Source organism: Corvus moneduloides, chromosome 19 (genome assembly GCF_009650955.1).
Source record: "Corvus moneduloides isolate bCorMon1 chromosome 19, bCorMon1.pri, whole genome shotgun sequence".
Lineage (NCBI taxonomy): Eukaryota > Metazoa > Chordata > Aves > Passeriformes > Corvidae > Corvus > Corvus moneduloides.
In genome coordinates this window covers 3,885,337-3,904,408 of record NC_045494.1, presented here as the reverse complement: position 1 = coordinate 3,904,408, position 19,072 = coordinate 3,885,337, and the positions used below count along the sequence as shown (strand labels likewise).

At 39.6% G+C, this 19,072-nt stretch overlaps 1 protein-coding gene across 3 annotated transcripts in view; it reads right to left on the bottom strand.

Moving 5' to 3' along the window:
* Positions 1 to 19,072, bottom strand: part of SMURF2 (SMAD specific E3 ubiquitin protein ligase 2) — a 58,985-nt gene that overhangs the window by 20,819 nt on the left and 19,094 nt on the right. For all 3 annotated transcript variants that reach the window (XM_032128864.1, XM_032128863.1, XM_032128865.1), the window contains 4 exons: positions 10,596 to 10,634; positions 8,962 to 9,070; positions 2,037 to 2,170; positions 1,789 to 1,854 (listed from right to left, as the gene is read on the bottom strand). In XM_032128864.1, coding sequence (XP_031984755.1) covers positions 1,789 to 1,854; positions 2,037 to 2,170; positions 8,962 to 9,070; positions 10,596 to 10,634 — 348 coding nt within the window. The remainder of the gene's footprint in view (positions 1 to 1,788; positions 1,855 to 2,036; positions 2,171 to 8,961; positions 9,071 to 10,595; positions 10,635 to 19,072) is intronic.

Genomic DNA, 19,072 nt, shown 5'->3' with positions numbered 1-19,072 from the left:
CTTCCTGATGATATCAACAGAAAACAGAACACACTGATTTGCTCTGGGTCTCTGCTGTAACCTGACAAGGGGGTTTTTTGTAGGTTCAGTGCACGATCCAACAGCTCCTGGTGTTCAGGGACAGCCCCAGCAGCATCCCAACAGAGCCAGTGCTGCTGTGGCTGCACCACTTCTCATGGGCACATCAGCTAAAGCCAACCTGGCAGTCTAGTTTACGCCCACACTGCTAACTAGTTTTGACAACTTCTCCCTGACTAGTTCTCTGACCAGTTCTCTCTGAAGTCTCTTTGCCATTGCACACTGCAATGGATTTGCCACAGCCTTCCCAGACCTTTCTGTTTTGGGGAGGGGTTTTTGGTTTGGTTTTTTGGTTTGTTTTTTTTTTTTCCCTTTAATGAACAGCAGCATCCTCCAGCCATGCTGACCAGGGTGTGAGTTCATACTCTGGAGGGCAGCATGAGAGCACAGTCCCTGCTCCATGGTGTGAGCAGAATGGAGCTCCCTGCTCCCAGCACACCCTGAACCTGCTCTCCTGTGCATCCAGCTCAGCCTCCTCTCCAAAGGCACCCCACAAACAAAGCTGCACACACCCACAGGGATGCTCAGGGGACCAGTACACTGGAGCAAACCCAGCAAGCAAACTAAACCCAGAACAAAACACACCCAGAAAAGTGACTGATTTATCCTTTACTCTTCCATACAAGCTCATGTGGAAAAGTTAATCAAGAACAGCCTGAAGTGTCAGCAATGCACTTACAATTCCACATTTCTACCATCATTTGACTCTCCTGTGCCACCACATTCTTATCTTAATGCAAGCACTTGAAGATCAGATGGAGACAGTTGGTTAAGGCAACACAAAAAGTCACAGGTGCTATTCAACAGAGCACTCTGAAGGAGGCAAACAAACACACTTATTTGCTGACTGATATTTCAGTGGTGTTCCCTGGCTGACAGAAGCACTCCTTGGATATCATTTCAACTAGGAACTGAACGTAAAACTGAGCATAAAAATTCACTTTTCTTTTTACATCATGTCCAAATATTGTCAGTAACGTCTTGCTATAAAAATAAAGAACTTCCTTATCCTGACCAACTTTTGACTTAAATGACCTATTGGAAATGCTGCCATCACAAAGAACTGAGAAGGCACCCAGAAGAGAGTGTTTATGAAGTTTTTTGTGGATACTTGCTTTTCAATTTACCTGCTTCTTTTTAATTAAGTTATTTAAAGTGTACAAGTTCAGAGAATGACAAAGCACAGTTACTGAGGTTGGTGACAGACTTGTTAATAAGCCATGAAAACACAGAATTAATTGACCAAGTCATGCCAGACAGCAATTTTACTTGCTTGTAAGCAAGATACTTCACACTTTCCCAAAACCCAGCACAACCTTGCTGGAGTTCTCAATGGCAAAGAATTTTGTAGTCAGTTTTTCACAGAGAGCTCATACTCAGTTCAAACTGCCACCATTCTTTACAGTGAAATGAAAAACTTCCTAAATAAATTTTTTTATTACCTATGGTCTTATTTGCCCCAACACTTACAATAATACTTTGGTTTGGGGTTTTATTTTGGTGGTTTGAACATTTTGTTTTGGTTTTTCGTTTGGTGTTTGGAATTTTTTTTAATTCTCTGCCTACATACTTCTAGCCTGAGGTCCAAATGGCTCTGGCAGTACACAGGAGAATTCAGTATAGAAAACTGACATACAGGAAGGGTATTTCTACAGCTACCATAGAAACTAAAGATAAAAAGAGAACTAAAAGATAAAAACCTTTACTCACCTACTATCTGTCCTCTAACAGTATCGTTGTCATTTGGCCCAAGCTTGCACAGATCCAGCCTCTGATCTACAAAATGAGGGCACAAGGTATAAATCATACAATGAAACAAACACCATCACAAACCACCAAACCAACTGGAATACACAAGCTTTATAAAACCCAGCAAAAACCCAATTAACTGTCATTCTTTAAAAGTCTGTGCATGCAAGCTTGGGCTGAAAGAAGAAACTTGTCCTTAGCTTACTTACAACCAGTGTCTTTAAGGCGGTTGATTGCATTTGAAAGAAGTCTCACACAACCCAAAAAACCAGCTCCCTGCTTTTTATGAATTTTCTTGTGATTCCACACACTGATTGTTATTGAATCCGACTTCCCAATATATCTGAAAAACGTGGAAAAAACAGTACTGTCAATGACACTTACTGAACACTTTGATGATGCATCAGAAATCACCTTGGGGGGAAAAAAGATCATCAACCACTATATTAAAAATTTAACACACACTGTAATGGCAAGGGAGAGCATGTCATCTGCAGGTAAGATGTACACACTGTACTTCAATGGAAGCATGTCTCATGGAGGAGCTCACTTGAACACAAACTGCTCTAAAAACCTGATTCTGGGAGAAGGCATTCGTGTGACCCAACCAAAATCTGTTCTAACAGCAACATGAGCAGGCTGCAGGCTGGCCCTCGACCTCAGCTCTCCGAGCAGCCACAAACATGCTCAGCTCTGTGCCCCAGCTCAGCCTATCCCAAGGGAGGGCAATGCTCATGGCATACCAGCAGTGTCTGGGATCAGTGGGAGCAGGGACAGCAGCCCCAGCACCCGGACAGGAGTCACAAGCTCTTCAGGGGCTGCTCCTCCAAACACCAGGAATGCAGGGACCCCCCTGCAGGTGCTTCCGAGCACCCAGGACGATGTCAGGCCAAGCCATCACACAGCTGCAGTTAACCAAGCCCTGGAGGCTGATTTACCCTCAGCAAAGTATGTTTGGGACATACATTACACATCACAGCCATGACAAGTGTTCACACAGGGTTTTAGCTGGGATGTGCCACGTTCCCCTCCTGCCCCTGCTCACACCAGGACTGTCTCCTCGCAGCATTCCCACAGACATGCTTGGCAAAACCTGGATCTCTGTTCATTGCCTTGGAGAAATTTGGACACTGTAGGCTGTTTTACTTTCGCTTTTTTTGTTTGAAGCTTTTTTCTTCAGAGACAATTACTTCGTGAGCTCGTTTTTGTTTTCAAAACTTTCAGAGGACAATTTCAAAACACTCAAGAGAAACCACCCATTGCCAATACTGCATTATTATGGCTGTTTCAAACTGAAGGAAATGAATTTGTAACTATGGCTTAGATCCCAAGAACTGCTTGTAGTTCTCTCTTCCCAGACCACAAATTCTGGCCTTAATTTAGTTTCAAGTGCTTCTTTTTTGTTTGTTTTTGAATGAAAACTGATTAACCAATGTCTAAATACATCTCCCCATTGACTGTGGCTTTATTGGCTTTTAAACATCTTAATATTTTCATAAAGATAGAAATGATACTGTCAAGGTTGGCAAACCAAATAATTGAACTAACTGGCATGGCTTAAAATTACAGCTGTGATCAGGTTAACACTTCTCCCATTTTTCCTTTTCCAAAAAGCAGAACTTTTACAACTTCTTTTTCCTACCTGCAGACAGCAACTGATCCAAGAAGTAGAAGACAGAATAGCCTGATGGTTTAAAGTAACCACTGCACATTTATACAAAAACAAACAAACCCAAACAAAACACAAACTTCACATTAAAAAGCCCCAAAGTTTTTTGAACAGTAAACTGATTGTATAACATAGGTCAGATTTTTGGCCTTACAACCTTGACAATGCCAATTTTGCATAAAGAAACAAGATGAAGATGGGTAATCACGTGCACAGTTGCAGTCTACAATGTTTTATGTACTTAAAATAAATTCTTATGAGAACAATTTAGGTGCACTTAAAAATAAAAGACTTATCATGACCTGTCTTGAATTTTCCAGTTTTCCTTGTTGCTTTAAAAAAGTCAAAGGTATATGGTTAAACACAATTTCATAACAGAACAGTTTGAATAATACGTAGAAGAGCTGAATACACAACAGTTTCCAAGAATTCCTGTAATGTTTCAGGGTGAGGTTCTCAGGGTTGGGATGAACAGTCACCATCCACACCAAGCAGGTGAGGACTCCACATGCCACTATAACCTACTCTTGTTTTTTGCACCCAAAAACCTGGGCTGGTTCACACTTTTAAAGAAAACAAGCAAGACAAGCTTCATTTTTCCAAATAAAAATGTCTCTTTTTTTAATAAAGGAAGAAAACAAATAGTTAAGTAACATCTAGTTGGCTTTACAGCAAAATGTTTCATCTATATTTCTGCATCATTTCAGGCATGAAAACTCATAGTTGTATTTAGAGAGTGACAATAGGATAAGTTGACACTTCCAATTCATTTGGTGGATAAGTTACATTTGTTTTACATCAACAAAGTTCCAACATAAAAGCCTGATCTAGGAATTTTATTTTTTATTTAAAAAGTATGTTCCAAAAAATAAAGTGCAATAAACCAAACCAGACACAAAAAAAAACTCCCCCCCACCCCATTTCGTTGGATGACTCTCTCTTCCTCCTCATAATTAAAGTTCTTGGAGCTTATATTTCTTTTTTCCCTCTATCCTATCAGCAATATCTATTCCACAGCTTCAGTATTTCAACAGATATAACAGGATTAGTATTAATGAAGTGGAAACACAGAAATTCAATTGCACAGACATTTTGTTAACTTCCATATTTTCAGAACCTTTAAAATTAGGGCTCTGGTTAAGAACTGCATGTTCAGAAATTTTAATTTCCCTACTCTTCCACTTCTAAGAAAAAAAATCAAATTCATGCCTTACTAGAAACCTCTAAATTATTTTAATAAAAATTTAAAACACAGGGACAATTGTTATTTTGTCGACCACTTAGGAAGGTTTGGTATCAAGTGACTTTTCATCCCCATGGCATTACATACACTTTCCCTGAAGAGTCCAGCTCGCTGGAGAAATGTGGAATGAAGAAAGTGGAAAAAATATTCCTGAAAAAACACACCTTTTCCTGATCACAAGCCAGACATACTCCTTCCAGAAAGAGAGAAAAATGCAGCATCACAAGGTATGAACTCAGGTTTGGAAGCCAGGAATTCCCTATTTCTAATCCATGCTGTCACACAGACTGTTTTTACAACCTGGATGAACTACTTGGTTTGTTTCTCCATTTTCCCATTTCTGATTTTTTTTCTAATATAATCTCAGTGTTCTGCTTCGAGATACCAGCTTCTTTCAGACTGAGGAGAGGAGGGTGTGAAGAGACAGAATGAAAAACAGCACCCCAATTTTTTCTCTCCCATGTTCATTCACTTCCCTCCTGGCACTGCTCATCTCTGGCAGTAACTGAAGGGTGTTTGAGCCTCTCGGATGGTCACCAGGACCTGCCAGGGACTGTGGCTGAGGCAGGAAAGTAACAGGAGTGGAGCAGGGACACGTGGTACTCACTGGCTGCTGCAAAGGGCATCCAGCTTCATCCAACTGGCCTCAACCACCATGTGGAGAAGGAAAAGCAATTGCACAGAGCTGTTTGATGGCTCTTTAGGAGCCTAATCCAGGATGGGATTGTCTAAAGCAGCACTAGGCAGAGCTGCTGCCTTCTCTCCCGGAGAAAAATCCAGGATCGTTAGCAGTAACTAGGCAAAATAGAGTCAGAGGACTGGGGAGAAAAGTGATTCTGCCCGGACACCACAACAGCCTGAGGATGCGAAGGCACCAAAGGACACTAGAACCTGCAGTGAGGAGATTTTGAGAAGAGCAGGAGTTACTTGTGGGAGGTTTCATCTGAGAGAGATCACAAAGGAGAAGAGTCCATGCCGGAGCCTGGGGGTGAGGACTTGAAGGGCAGAGAGTAAAACTGGTACCAGAAGCAGCTTTTGGTGGAGATTACGGTACAAATACCTTTCAGAGAGAAAGGGACGATGTGACTTGCTGTGCCTTAAGGGCAGAGGCTGCTGGGGAGGCTGGAGCAGACTGGGCAGGGGAATGTAGGAGAGATCTGGCTACTGCAGTAGGGAAGAAAGGGGAATGAAGAGAAAAAGTGGATTTAAGTTCCCGAACTGCTGGTTTAGGTAATTTAGCTCTGAATGCAAGAAAGTCTGTAAATGTGTCAAGTCTGGTTATTCAAAAGCCCTAAGGAAAGGCCTGAACAATAGCAAAAACACAAACAAGACTGAAAATAAGGAAGGGGAGTACATCCTGGGCAAGCATGGTATTTTACCGACATTAAACTACATCCAGACAGCAACTACTTAGCAATTTCTTTCTGGAAAGTCTCCCAGATTCCCCCTCTCTACACACACACACACCTATCTAGGCTGAAGAATCCAAGCCACTAATTCAACCACTTCCTTTTCACACTAAGATCTGAATTAAGAACCACATAAGGCAAAAGCCAACCCCTTTCTGCTCTTTATAACACTGCAGAAGTCCTTTTAAAAGTTCTTATACAACAGAATATCTACTTATGCTGCATCAGGTTAGCAAGCCGCAACATTCTCTTGGAATTAGCAACTTAATTCAGACATTACTGCATAAATATATTACAACAGCTCCATCTGACTGTGCCATTTGCATTTGCCATCATATGATACATGAAAAAAGTATCTTAATATCTGGTGCAGATGAAAAGCTGAGACCTGACACTGGGTATATTATACAGTAAGAAATTACCTTACAATAATAGCCAGGCAGTGAGTTGTTGTACCAAAGAGATTTAACCTTTTACTGCTGTTTTAAATAGGAAGTGAAGATAATGTGACAGATGTTTATAAATGGAAATACATTTCCATAGAGATAGGAATAACAGGTGAGACAACAGAAGGGGTTAAATTATTATGAAGAAAATTTGGAGAGAGAAAGGATTACTTTCAAATAACAAAGCTTGACACAACATTAAATTTTACTTTGGATTAGAAATACTGGATATACTTCTGTCATCAGGGTTCTGTCAACAGCCAGAATCAAAGTAGTTTTCCCTACAGGACAACATTTTATATTGAAAACAATACACTAATATAACAAAATCTATTTTTTAGGGGGACTTCCTCTGCAAACAAGAAAAAAAACCCAAACCACCATCCTTCACACAGGTCTAAATTCCTTTGGACAATCCAGCAAGAGATGCTTCAAATCTGCTCGAGCAAAATATTCTGCCAGAAACCCCTGTTCTCTCTCTGCTTTTTATAATATCTTGTGGATTGCAATCACAGTCTTGGAAAGATTCAGATTCAGATACAACCACGGCTTGTTCTATAAAACAACCTAAAAATACCTTCTCTTCATCCCTCCTTAAAAGTTATAACCAGAAAGGAATTTTTCCTAAAGATTTTACTGTTTTTTTCCATTACTCGTGTTGCATATCAACATCCTCCTTCATTTCCCATGTCCTCCGCTCCTTTTCTCCACAAGGGAATCAAATCATCAGCCCATGGAGCATTGAGCATCCTTTACAGCCACTCCAGATGACTCCACAGTCCCACAGCACTTCAAACTGGCCAGTACTGGGGCAGTCACAGGGAGCCAGTGACTTCCACACAGAATTTTGACATCTTCCACACAGAATTTCACAGTGGACTAAGTGCCAAACAATGCCCACCTTCCTCCTGCAGGAGAGTCTCTTCCCCAGCTGTACAAAGGTTACAGAAGGATTTGCACACAGCCATGCCGGCAGCATTTTCCACCTTCTATCCCTGTAAAGCTGTGCATTAATGCTCATTAACAGACCCACCTAACTAAAAAACAATAAAAGTCTGTGCTCAGTTTCAGGGATTTTCTCCTTAGCTCTACTCTGATCCTTGGAGAGCACATGGAACAGCAAATGCCTGAAACCTCCATTCTGTACAAATCAACATTTTGATAGGTTTAGTAACATTAAAAAAATCAAATTAACTTAGAATTCTTTCAATAGAAAAGAGAGCCATTTGCTATACGTGAAGTTAAAATTAATTTTGTATCCATTTCTCTCATTAATATGAATTACAGTCTCACATGCAGAATCTAAGCTTGGACTGGGTTTGAATAATAAAACTATAATATTATTATTTCACTAAACTGCCATGATATTTTGTTAAGCAGTGAAGAAAATGTTCTGTATTCTGTACTAACACATCATGAACATTGACTTTGCATATTTAGTCTTGGATATTCAAATAAGGAGTAGATCAAGACATGACTTTAAACCAGGCCTTCCACATTCTGCTGTGAGACCCATCAAGCTGCTTTTCTTCACCGGGAAAAAGAGGGACAAGAAATTGTCTGTGTACCAATACCAGATTTGTTGCAGGTTTGGTGATGGCCAAAGTTAACCTAAGTATGTTCAAACAGTCTCTAATAATATAGGACAGGGAATGGAGCCATGGGGAAAAAGTCAGATCAGAACAGGAGAATACAATCACGCAAAACAGTTCATTTCTCTTCCTCATCTTTCATCCCAAGAAAAAAGATAAAGAATAGAAGATAAGGAAAATAAAGCATGCACAAACACAGAGACTTACATAAAAATTAAAGCTTTAATAACTTATATTGTACAGAAATAGTCTATGCTTTAGAAAGAGAGGAACACCATGACATGTATATGCCATACTGATTCTACTGCTCAAAAGCACCAAAAGGTGCTCAAGTGATGATAACAATAATTCAGAGTGAGAACAACATTTGGGACAGAAAATGACAGAAAAGAGAGAAAATGAAACAAAAGGCACACAGACAAAGATACTGTAGCACCACAACAGACAAAAATATCATCAAGAGCAGCTTGAGAGAAATACTGTCAATTACTTGCTTCATTTTACAGAAGTGTTAACATGAAAATACCACAATAAAACAATGCTGTAGTCTATGTAAAGTATGCTGCAGACATCAGCATTAGAAAAACAAGTGTAGTGTTTAAATTTTGAGGTAAAGGAGAAAGTGGAATTTTGCTACATGTACTTTTCACTCAAACTAATAAACTCTGGGATACTTTCCAAGCCATACATAAGACAGGATAATGAACATCTGACATTGTCTGTGTACTTTAGAGGATTTCACTTCAAACCTTTGGTTATCACTGTTACCACCTACAGGTCATAATGCTGATTCCATTTTGGATCAAGTGTATTCTTCACAGTATCTGTAGAATGGCATTGGCCAGATCCATCCACCACGACCTTAGCAAAGGGGTCAGGAAGTCCTAACAGGAGGAAAAGAAAAAAAAGCTAGCAAGTGGATCAGGATGCTTTGAAGTCCTTTATCACTGCTCAATTATTTAATCTTTCATTTGAAGATTTATTTGCCTTTTATTCATAAATGAGAGTCCTACTTAAAGAATGGGAATAACATGATGTATTAAACAAAGGAAATGGGTACATTAGCAATTTAGTTCACTGATATGGACTAAGAAAAAGTTGTGTAAGTCAAACACATTCAGAAAAAAAAATTTAAACTCCTTAATCTTCCTAATTCAGGTTTGAGTAAATTCTCAGTATACAAAGAAGCCAGAAAACAGATTTACATTCTTTTTATGTTTAAGATCAAATCACAGTCATTACTTTGGCTGATACTGGTGTAACAGAAAATTGCCTGTAACAGGTTATTCTTGCTTTTGGGATCTACTTGGTGTACTGCTGGCTTTGTGTTCCATTTGCTGCCAGCTCAGAAACACTGAACACAAGTTCATCTGAACACTAAAAATCAGTGTAAAGATGGTGCTGAACTCCAGAGCCAGGGATGGAAACAGAGCACCTTGTGCTGAACTGACACCAAGGGATGGGCCCACCACTGATGCCCCAGGTCCTGTCCCTTTTGCCTTTACACTAATTCATTCCTCCCCTCATCCAGTGTTGTGAGTCAGCTGGAGGAACTAAGGTGGGGAAACGTTAATCACATTTGCTGAGGTGCAATTCTGCACCAGTTGCACTTCCTCAGGTGACTCAGCTGGAACTGGTCAGGCAGCAGAGGCCTTGGGACAAGTGGGGGACAAAGGAGTGGGACCTTGGGACATCTGTGCTTCAGCACCACACACTTCAGATCCTCAGGAGTTTTTTTCAGGCATGATCAAACTGTTAAACACCCAAAAACTTGCAATCAATACAGAAATTCAGATATAAGCAAAGTTTTAGAAGTATCTCAAATCACAGTATAATTCTGGATCATTGCCTCTTCAAATTCTTTTCAAAGCTCAGGTCTGCTCTTCTGAATTCCTTCTCCTCCCAGGTGGGAGGTGGCAGGCAGGTGATCTGTGCATGCAGGACACAGACAATGGCATTCCTTTCTGCCTCCTTCATCTACTTAGAACTTCTTTCAAAACATTATTAAAATTAATTAAAATATAATTTCAGAGTATGTCTATATTATGAGGTGATTATTAATAATTAAGGAGTACATCCGTTTGCTTAACAAAAAGTTCTTGTATGAAAAACAACTTAATAAATATATGATACTAAATTTGAAAAACACATAATTTGCCTGAGTGGGTAAATTCACTTCCCACTCCCACAAAAACAGAGAGAATGTGTCAGTGTTTTAATTATTATTATGGTTCTGTGATGAGTGTCACCTAAGGCAAAAACAGAAGCCCTGAAATAAAACATCAAAGCCCTCAGTACCCGTACTGCAAATATCTTAATATAATGATCACATGCAAACACTGGACTATAGAACTTGCATAATATTTGTTCCACCTAGAAATAAATGTATAGAACTTAACAACTACTTACGGAAAAAGTCCTTTTTCACCAAGTTTTTTGCACACAGTACTGCAAGAAAAACAGAAATACAAAATTCAGTTACTGATCGCCAACTTTTAAAAAAAGAAGTTATTTTACCTGTCCAGCATTCCAGCAAATCCTGCTTAAAATAAAATGAACATAAATTAACTGTGCTCCTTCCTCATTTATATTGTCATGCAAATTAATTCCTGAAAGCGGAGTTGGAAGTGTCATCTTTTGGCAATTTACCACAAGGCAGATTACAGTGGAGGTGAGATGGCCATGGTTTCCTCAGGCAGTAGTTTCACATGCCTTTTTTTTTTCCCCCCTCTCAACTGTTTTACTAACTGTGAGTTCACCAGAGAGGGGCTTGGAGCTGGTTCACCACAATTAGTGCTGGGACACAAGCAGGGGCTTATGTTCAGTTCTATAGCCCAGCAAAAGCTTCTTTGATCATAAAAAACAGAACATTAGGCAGCCAAGGCTTTTCTGTTATCCTGCATGGTAATAAATAAAAGGTTTTACCTGAAGAGCATTTGGGTGGAGCACACTAACTTCTAAAGCCAGAGTTTTGATGGTTCCAAAGATATCTTTTATTTGTAGCAGCTGATAATTGTTTCAGGCTTTTTTTGTTTGTTTAAATTAAAAGGGAGGAACATCTGCATTTGTCAGCTAAAGATACCCGCGGGAAAACAATCACCTATGAGAATACATTTAAATAAATAAATAAATAAAAGGTCAAAGGGGACAAATTTCATATAAAGGTGCCAAGGTACACAACGAAGACTTCTCTTCACAAATTGCACCACTGTTCAACTACTATGCTTATCTATTATCACAGGTTTAGTAAGCAGGAAATATTAGATTCCCCTGTGAAACATTAAAATATTTACTGATAACACAAAAGGATTCTTGGGGATTGAGCAAAAGCATGAATTCCCACAGCTAGTAGTAAAAAAAAAAAAAAAAAAAAAAAAAAAAAAGGGGGGGGTGGGGAGAGTTATTTGGTTGGAACCGGCTGCTGCAGGAGATTCCTCACTATATGATTCCCTTGGATATTTTTCCCATGAGATCGCCAATATTTATTAATGCCAGGAAATGAAAAGACACAAAAGTGCATCCAATAATCACATCCCACGGGCACTACTTAAAACCAAACACCATTGGTCATCCTTTTCCCCCCAGAATACCCTCCCACTGATCCTGCAAGACTCCTGATCCCCCCCTGCCTGAATAAAAGCAAGCAGAGGCAATCCATGAGCACTCCCCATGAAGACCTCCACAGCCAGGGCAGAGAAACACCACCCTGGACAGTCTAAATAATGGAATTCATGTTTTCCCAATTTTTACATTCATAAAGATCCTGATTTTAATGAATGGGAATTCAGGGATTCCAATTCCATGAGAATTCAGCACTGTAAAATCTGGCTACAACTCTGCTAAGGAGTTTTGGCCCTCCATAGACACAAGAGATGCCTATCAGTAGCTACAGGGAATCATAGAACAATCCGCTCACATTGACCTATCCCACACGAAAAAGACATAAAAGTTCCCAGGAAAATTTCAGAACAGTAGTTTGATGAAAGGGGCTGCTAACAACACTGTTAACCTGAAAAAGAAGTGCCTGGTTCCACACTGGTAGTTGCTGGGGTTTTTAAAAGATGATAAAAGTAATAAATACTGGTAGTCCTAAAGCAGAGCTCCATTTAAGGGATTTTCACCCAATAATTTCAATCTAAACAGTCAACAGTAGTAAAACACTAATAGAGAGCCAAAAGCTTTAGGTATTTCTGATACTCAGCATTCAAGTACATGTAGAAAAGAGACTGTCACATCACTGTCTGCTCCAAAAATCAAATACAGTTCTTTGGATGGTGTGATAAAAATACAGTTACCAAAGGCTTCCACGTGCCCAACAACTGGAAGTTTACACTACCCAGAATATTGACAACAACCTAAAGGCATTTGAAAAAAAGAGGTAATAGAAAACTGCTTTTGCAGCTCCTTAAGATTTTATTACACCAAGAATATCCTCAGATGAGTGGTAACACAACAGACATCATCTGCCCAAGAACTGCAATAGGTTATTGGTCACCAGCCACCATTCATCTAGTGGTGAAAAGCTTCACGTAAAATAGATGCTTATACAGATGGCAAGTTTTTAAAGTATCTTAAAAAATATACAATTATTGTCACAGTTTCACCCATTACAAGTAATGGGAAGCGTCAAGTGAAGCTGTAGGCTTTAAATCCAATAGTTAAGTCAAAATACATCTACAGCACAGCAAGCCACACAGGGTGTTCCTGAAACTGTATAATGTCCAAGACAAAAGAGGTTCAACTATTCTTGTGAGAGAAATTGTAAGGTTAACTAATTACAAACATTTCTTTTCAAAAATAAAGCAAGCCTGCCAATGCAATTTAACTGAAGTCTCATTTTTGTAAGATTGGGCACACGCAGAGCACACAGACTAATAACTGCTTCCCCAACAATTACCCACGAGTGAACAAACTAATATTTTTGGCTCGACTTTTCCCTCTCTAGTAACCACATTTAAGGCAAGTCAGATGTCAACCCACTCTGGGTTTGTCAGGTTAACAAAACAGGAAAGATGCTGAGAAAGCTTCCATTAACAACGCCCTCTCTGCCAGGTATTTCTAGGTGAAAAAGCCCAGGTCCCAGGAGCATCAGCTCAGCTCAAAGTGAAACAATCTTCTTCCACACACAGAGCTCTAATCTATCCCAGGACTTTTCTGGACAAAACTTTTCCCACTGGTGGGAAAAGTACCAGAGTTTATGCTCCACTTTTCTAACAGTTTCAACACTGTACTAAAACCTGTTCTGAATATTCTGATAACCAGCTGATTATTAGTTCCTTGAGAATAAAAACTAAGGAAGTTCGGCTTCCTATGGATTTATATTTCATGGCTGACTGAAGGCTGTGGCTGAGGCTTTTCCCACTAGGCATTCAGACAGACCCTCTCCCAAGCAGGCTCTCCCGTGGTCCAGCAGCACGGGGTCTACTGCAGCTTTTTCCTTTCACTTCAGGTCACTGCCAGGGTCTCCTCTTTATCCAGGCAATGATTCTCACAAAACTCATGGGACTTAATTATCTAAGAGTCCTCTATCCTAGGTTCAATTTGAGCTAAAGATTCAAAAACCAGAAAGAACTAGAGGGAGATTTCTTTCCCTTGACAAAGCCAAGTTAAAGTGCTGATGATTCTGGACCCAACGTACGCCACTATCAGATCTACACAGCCCCACCGCTAATGGATCCTCTGGAGGCACGATGGCACCGTTATTTATTATTTGGATGTGCTTCTTTTAAGGCACTTTTTGTTACAATTATTTTGAAAAAAAAGTTAAGCTATTTAAACTTGCACTGGAACTAGAATGCAAACCAATGGCTGGATATAGTGACCTTGGCTTGGAAAAAAAAGAGGGGGCATGTGGTACTGTAAGTGCATCATCAAATGACATTAATGGCTTCTAGCACACATGTGTAGATAAAATATTCATTACAGGGAATCAGTGAGTCAATGGATAACTATGTTTCGTGTTTATTACTGACTTCCTGGGTAGTCTACAGAAAAGAGAACATTAATATTCCAATATATATGTGCCAAGACAAACAGCACATCAATTTTACATAGTATACATACATTAAATATTTTTGTTCGTGCTTTATGATCTCATTCTAACATACGCTACTCAGGTCTGCTCACAGAAACATGAAAAGCGCATAATGTTATAAGCTACCCAGTCTCCTTCTATGACAGCTTTGCTACACCGTCCACAAATATTCAAAAATAGGAATTAAGTGAATCACATTTGCCAATTTCCTTTTTCTGATTTATTACTCCTGTGACTGACAAAGAATGGTTTATTGAAAAATAATTTAACTATTTCAAGTAAATGCAAAATATTTAGTATCCCAAACCCCTATAATCTATGTCTTAGCTATTAAAATTTACATGCAGTTATAGAGGGGGTCAATAATTGGTTGAACTCACATAAAAATTGAAAGGAACTATGACTATTGAAAAGGTGAATTTTATAGAAAGATAAATATTTCTCTCTCATTTTCTGAACTCTGTTTATTCTTTTTGCTAGTTACTGAAGAACTCTTGTTACAACTGCTGCTTACTTTGGAACCATTTTTACAAAAAAATCAAAATTTTAATGACATCAAGCTGTTCTTACAGAAGGTATTCTATGTTATACATTACCACTATTTTTATAAGTATTAAAAAGTATGTTTATTTCAGAATAATAAGTATATCAGTAACACCAGGTCTCCACAGTTAGAGGGAAGAACATGAAGCCCATGAAGTGGAAAGGGAGAGCTCCAGCGTAGGAAGCTTGTGCTGAAAACAAGCAAAAACTCAAAGATCTATGAGATTTCACAGAATCACCACCTCTGAGACTTGAGCTCAGAGTCTTCAATGATCTATTCACCTCCAAAGGCTGGAAAACACCAGAATGAGTGCTGAGGAAGCAACATAAGAAGGGAAGAAACGTGAATTCAGAGAACCTGGACATTTAAAGGCTGTGTATTCAACCCTCATGGGTATTTCCCGCCTGTATCAAACTGTTTACAGCCAACTTGTTCACCAGATTCACCTGCAAAACAGGAACACCACTACTTTACCTCACAGGTAGGTTTTAGTGTTACATTATCTGCATATTGGTACACTCTCAGTTACCTGTTAAAATGCACCTCTTGATTTATGAAAAATTACAAGGTTTAAATGTGTTTATACCCAGCAGCGTGAGGTACAAACACCTCAGGGCTACAGCTGTAGACAATCACTGTAGAAACATATTAGTCTTAAAATTCCTATGTTAAAAATAATATTGCTTAAGCCATCTTAAGTAAGTAGTTTTTAAATGTGTATATTTGAGACACACCAATACTATCAAAGAAAGATTAAGGAAGACAGGTAAGAAAATAAAAATAATCATGAATGTCCATGGAAGTGAGCACACCAGATGCAGAAGGAAACACACAATCAACACACTTAAGTCTGTACATGACTCAGTAGAACCCCCCCATTCCATGCTAGTCATCCATAAGAACCAACACTTTGTCAACAGACAGCTCCACAGTCATGGGGAGGAAAGCACTCGGTCCAAAGCTAAGATTATGTTTTCTAATCTTCTAGCTTTTTGTGTCATCACCACAGAAGAACAAGTTCAGCCTTCTGAATCCAACCAACAGTTTTAACATTATAATTCCTGTTGGTTATTTCTCTCCCCGAGGGTTTTTCTCCCAGAAAAAGCGCTTGTTCAAGAACATATGTAACACATGGGAGAGCAACAGGCTGCCTATCAATTTTTACCACAATGGCTCATTTTGAAGACAAGTCTTTCTTCCCCTACAGAAACACCATCTTTTACTGAAAGCCATTAGCATTGGGTTTTGTGATCAGATCCCACTTGTTTGCATGTTCTACGCAGGGCAATACAATAACCAAAATAAGTCCCAGCTGTAGAAACACAATGCTACGCTGTTGCTAATGTGTGTTGTACTGATAATGAATGGTCGTCTATGCTTTAATCTGAGTAAAGTTCCCAACTGCTCTGCCTCTCCTTGCCAAAAATTCCCCTTCCTCCTCCAGACTGTGGTTGCATTCCAATTACACTGCTGATTGGAATGAGCCTGCTTGGGGGAGGGAGAGAGGCAAATGAAGCCACACTCACGCCCCTCCTCGCCTTCACAGCTGCCCCTGGGACCCAGAAATTGCTCGGGTGTTTGAACTTAAGGCTGACATGACGTACTTTTCTCCACATAGTACAAAACTCTTTTCAAATTCACTTATTTCTTTTAGAAATGGCATTTGTGACAGGCAAACAGCACACCGTGCACAGGTTCCAGCAGGATGGCTCAATACTTTAAACATTTTTAAACAAGTTTTTAAACCTACTGGTTTCTTCCATTGTTGGCACGCTCACAAGAAACTTACGTTTCTCTGCTTGCATTCCCTCCCTGTACCTGCCTGAATTCCCACATGGGAAGATATAAAACAGGAGGTCTTCAACTATTTATTGAATAAAGAGCTGTAAGTAACGCCATATGGATTTTGCAAATACAGCTGTTGAGGTAATAACTTCCTCCATTAAGATTTAGAAATAAAATTGTTTACCCCAACTATTAAGTTTTATTTTACAGTTAATCTCTCTGAGGATTTTTTTAAGGTTCCATTTCCTTTGAAAGGTGCTTTTTCTGCAGATGAACAAAATGTGACAGAATGTGACCCTAAAACTAAGAGTTTACTTTTGCTTAATGAAATTCCTGCATTTTTGAAGATTGCAATCAATTATCGTCAAGAAGGGACACACAAAGGCAGGCAAGCCTAACAAATAGTGTGTTTTACAGGTGCACAGGGGTTTGGAGTCAATTTGCAGCATGAAATGGGTCAGAACACAGCAGCTGACCATTATTCCAAGCAGGATCGGTGATCGGAGTGTGCTGGAAGGTTTCATATTGCACCCAACAGTACAGGGGGCTGCAGCTGTTCCTCCCTCAAAGCAGGTCTAGCAAGCACAGGGATACAAGGTAGAGCAGGAAGCTGAACTGGCTTAACAGAAAATTAACCTTCTGGGGAGATGGATTAGTTCACCGTTGGCTCCTAGAGCTGCACAGACTTATCCTGCAGTCACGCTATCTGCAAACCTGCCGCAAAGGAAGTGGCAGAAGCACATGGCTGCAGAGCAGGGAGGATCAGCCAGGCTGCCCTTCTTGCAGTTGTGCAGGAGAAGTGCACCCCATACCCTTATAAGAGCTTTCAGCTCTAAAAATAAAATGCCCAATATTTTCACTTTAACGCAGACATAGTTTTTCCTCCTGCCTCTGTTCTGCAGCTCCAGAAATGTATTTTATTAAAAATAAAATTAAGTTAAAAAGCAGATTTTGCTACCAATATACCAAAATTACCAGCTAACACCCTTCAGGTTTTTAGAGACACAATCTTCTCCTTAAACATTCAGCTTTTCCATTTCTCAGAGCACACTCAGAAATGCAGAACTACAACACAAAAAAGCACTTCTCTTGCAAGTACACACACAGCTGTTTCCAGGCTGCTCTGTTTTACTTAGGGACAGCTGCTCTTTTCTGGGTCTCACAAAGCACCAGAAATTCAAAATAACCCAATGAGCTCTAAACTAGAGTCGGTACAAAACACGTACACACACATAGAATGGTAGGATCATTATTTTCCCCAGTACTGCATTGTAAAATTCAGCGTTACCCTAATTAACACTCCAAATTACACCCTCTCCAGGGCCCAGTAGAGGCAGCACACGGAGCTGCAGGTGCCATATGCCAGCACAGGGAAGCCCAGTTCACCCAAGGACACTGGACAAGCTGATGCTGATTTCAGACACACTCTGCTCAATGAGATCCAAGGCAATCACTCTCCTCCACCCCTGGATCCCTGGCTCTGCAGCAGAAGAGCTGCAGGGCAAGCAGCCAGGTACACCCCAAACACCATGATTAGGCTTCTTCACCTGGGTATCTTTTTCTGATGTCAATTAGGAGCTCCATCGCATGATCCCTTCTGCTCCCAAACTATGGGAGGCAGGACGACTGGGTGACTTCTTCAGCAGGCACAGCTGCCTCACAGCACACCTACAGCTTATATTGGTAGGAAACTAATTTCTAATTCTCTTACAGACCTATACATCTCATTTAAATTGAATGCAAACTTAGTACAAGTTAGAATTGGTACACGATTCTAAGAATAAGCATTAGAACAGTTCAAAAGTACTAATGGATTTTTAAAGTGCTATTTAATACTAACATGTCAGGTTGCAAAAAAACATTCTAAGTGACATATAAAAGCATCACTGCTAGGCTGATGTCCAAACACAAGGTAGACAGCTTTAAAATAAACTCAATTAAAATATGCATTGGTATAAACATAGTACTAGAAAAGCACTTTTAGCAAGAATTTCCTTAGTACTAATTGTTACAATTCTAAATTTTCCCATAAACACATTTCTGTAAGTTCAACTTCAACACAAGCCAGATGCTAAATCCTTAATATACTACATGTAAAGTGAAACCCATTTCCAAGGATCACATACATTATAAGCATTGTCAGTGAGAAACCCGTGTCTCAACAAAACAGAATTTTTCCTGTGGGACTAAACAAACAAACCCACGATAACCAGCATTCAAACACCAAACAGCAATATGGATATCCAAAAGTGACAAATGCCCTAATAATGTAATATAATGTAAACTACTGCGAAAGATGCCAGAACCTAACACAAAACCAGTATATTTTCTGTTCAACAGATTCACTCTAAGTTCTCCACAAGAATAGGCTGTGCTGTGACTAGATTTAGAATTCCAGACCCATATAACTTGCATATAATGCAACTCATGGAGGTTAAAATCCAAATGAAAACATCAGACATTTATCAGAGATAACAAAGATGCAATGCATCACTGGGTAGAAACAGTTAAGCCAATAAATCA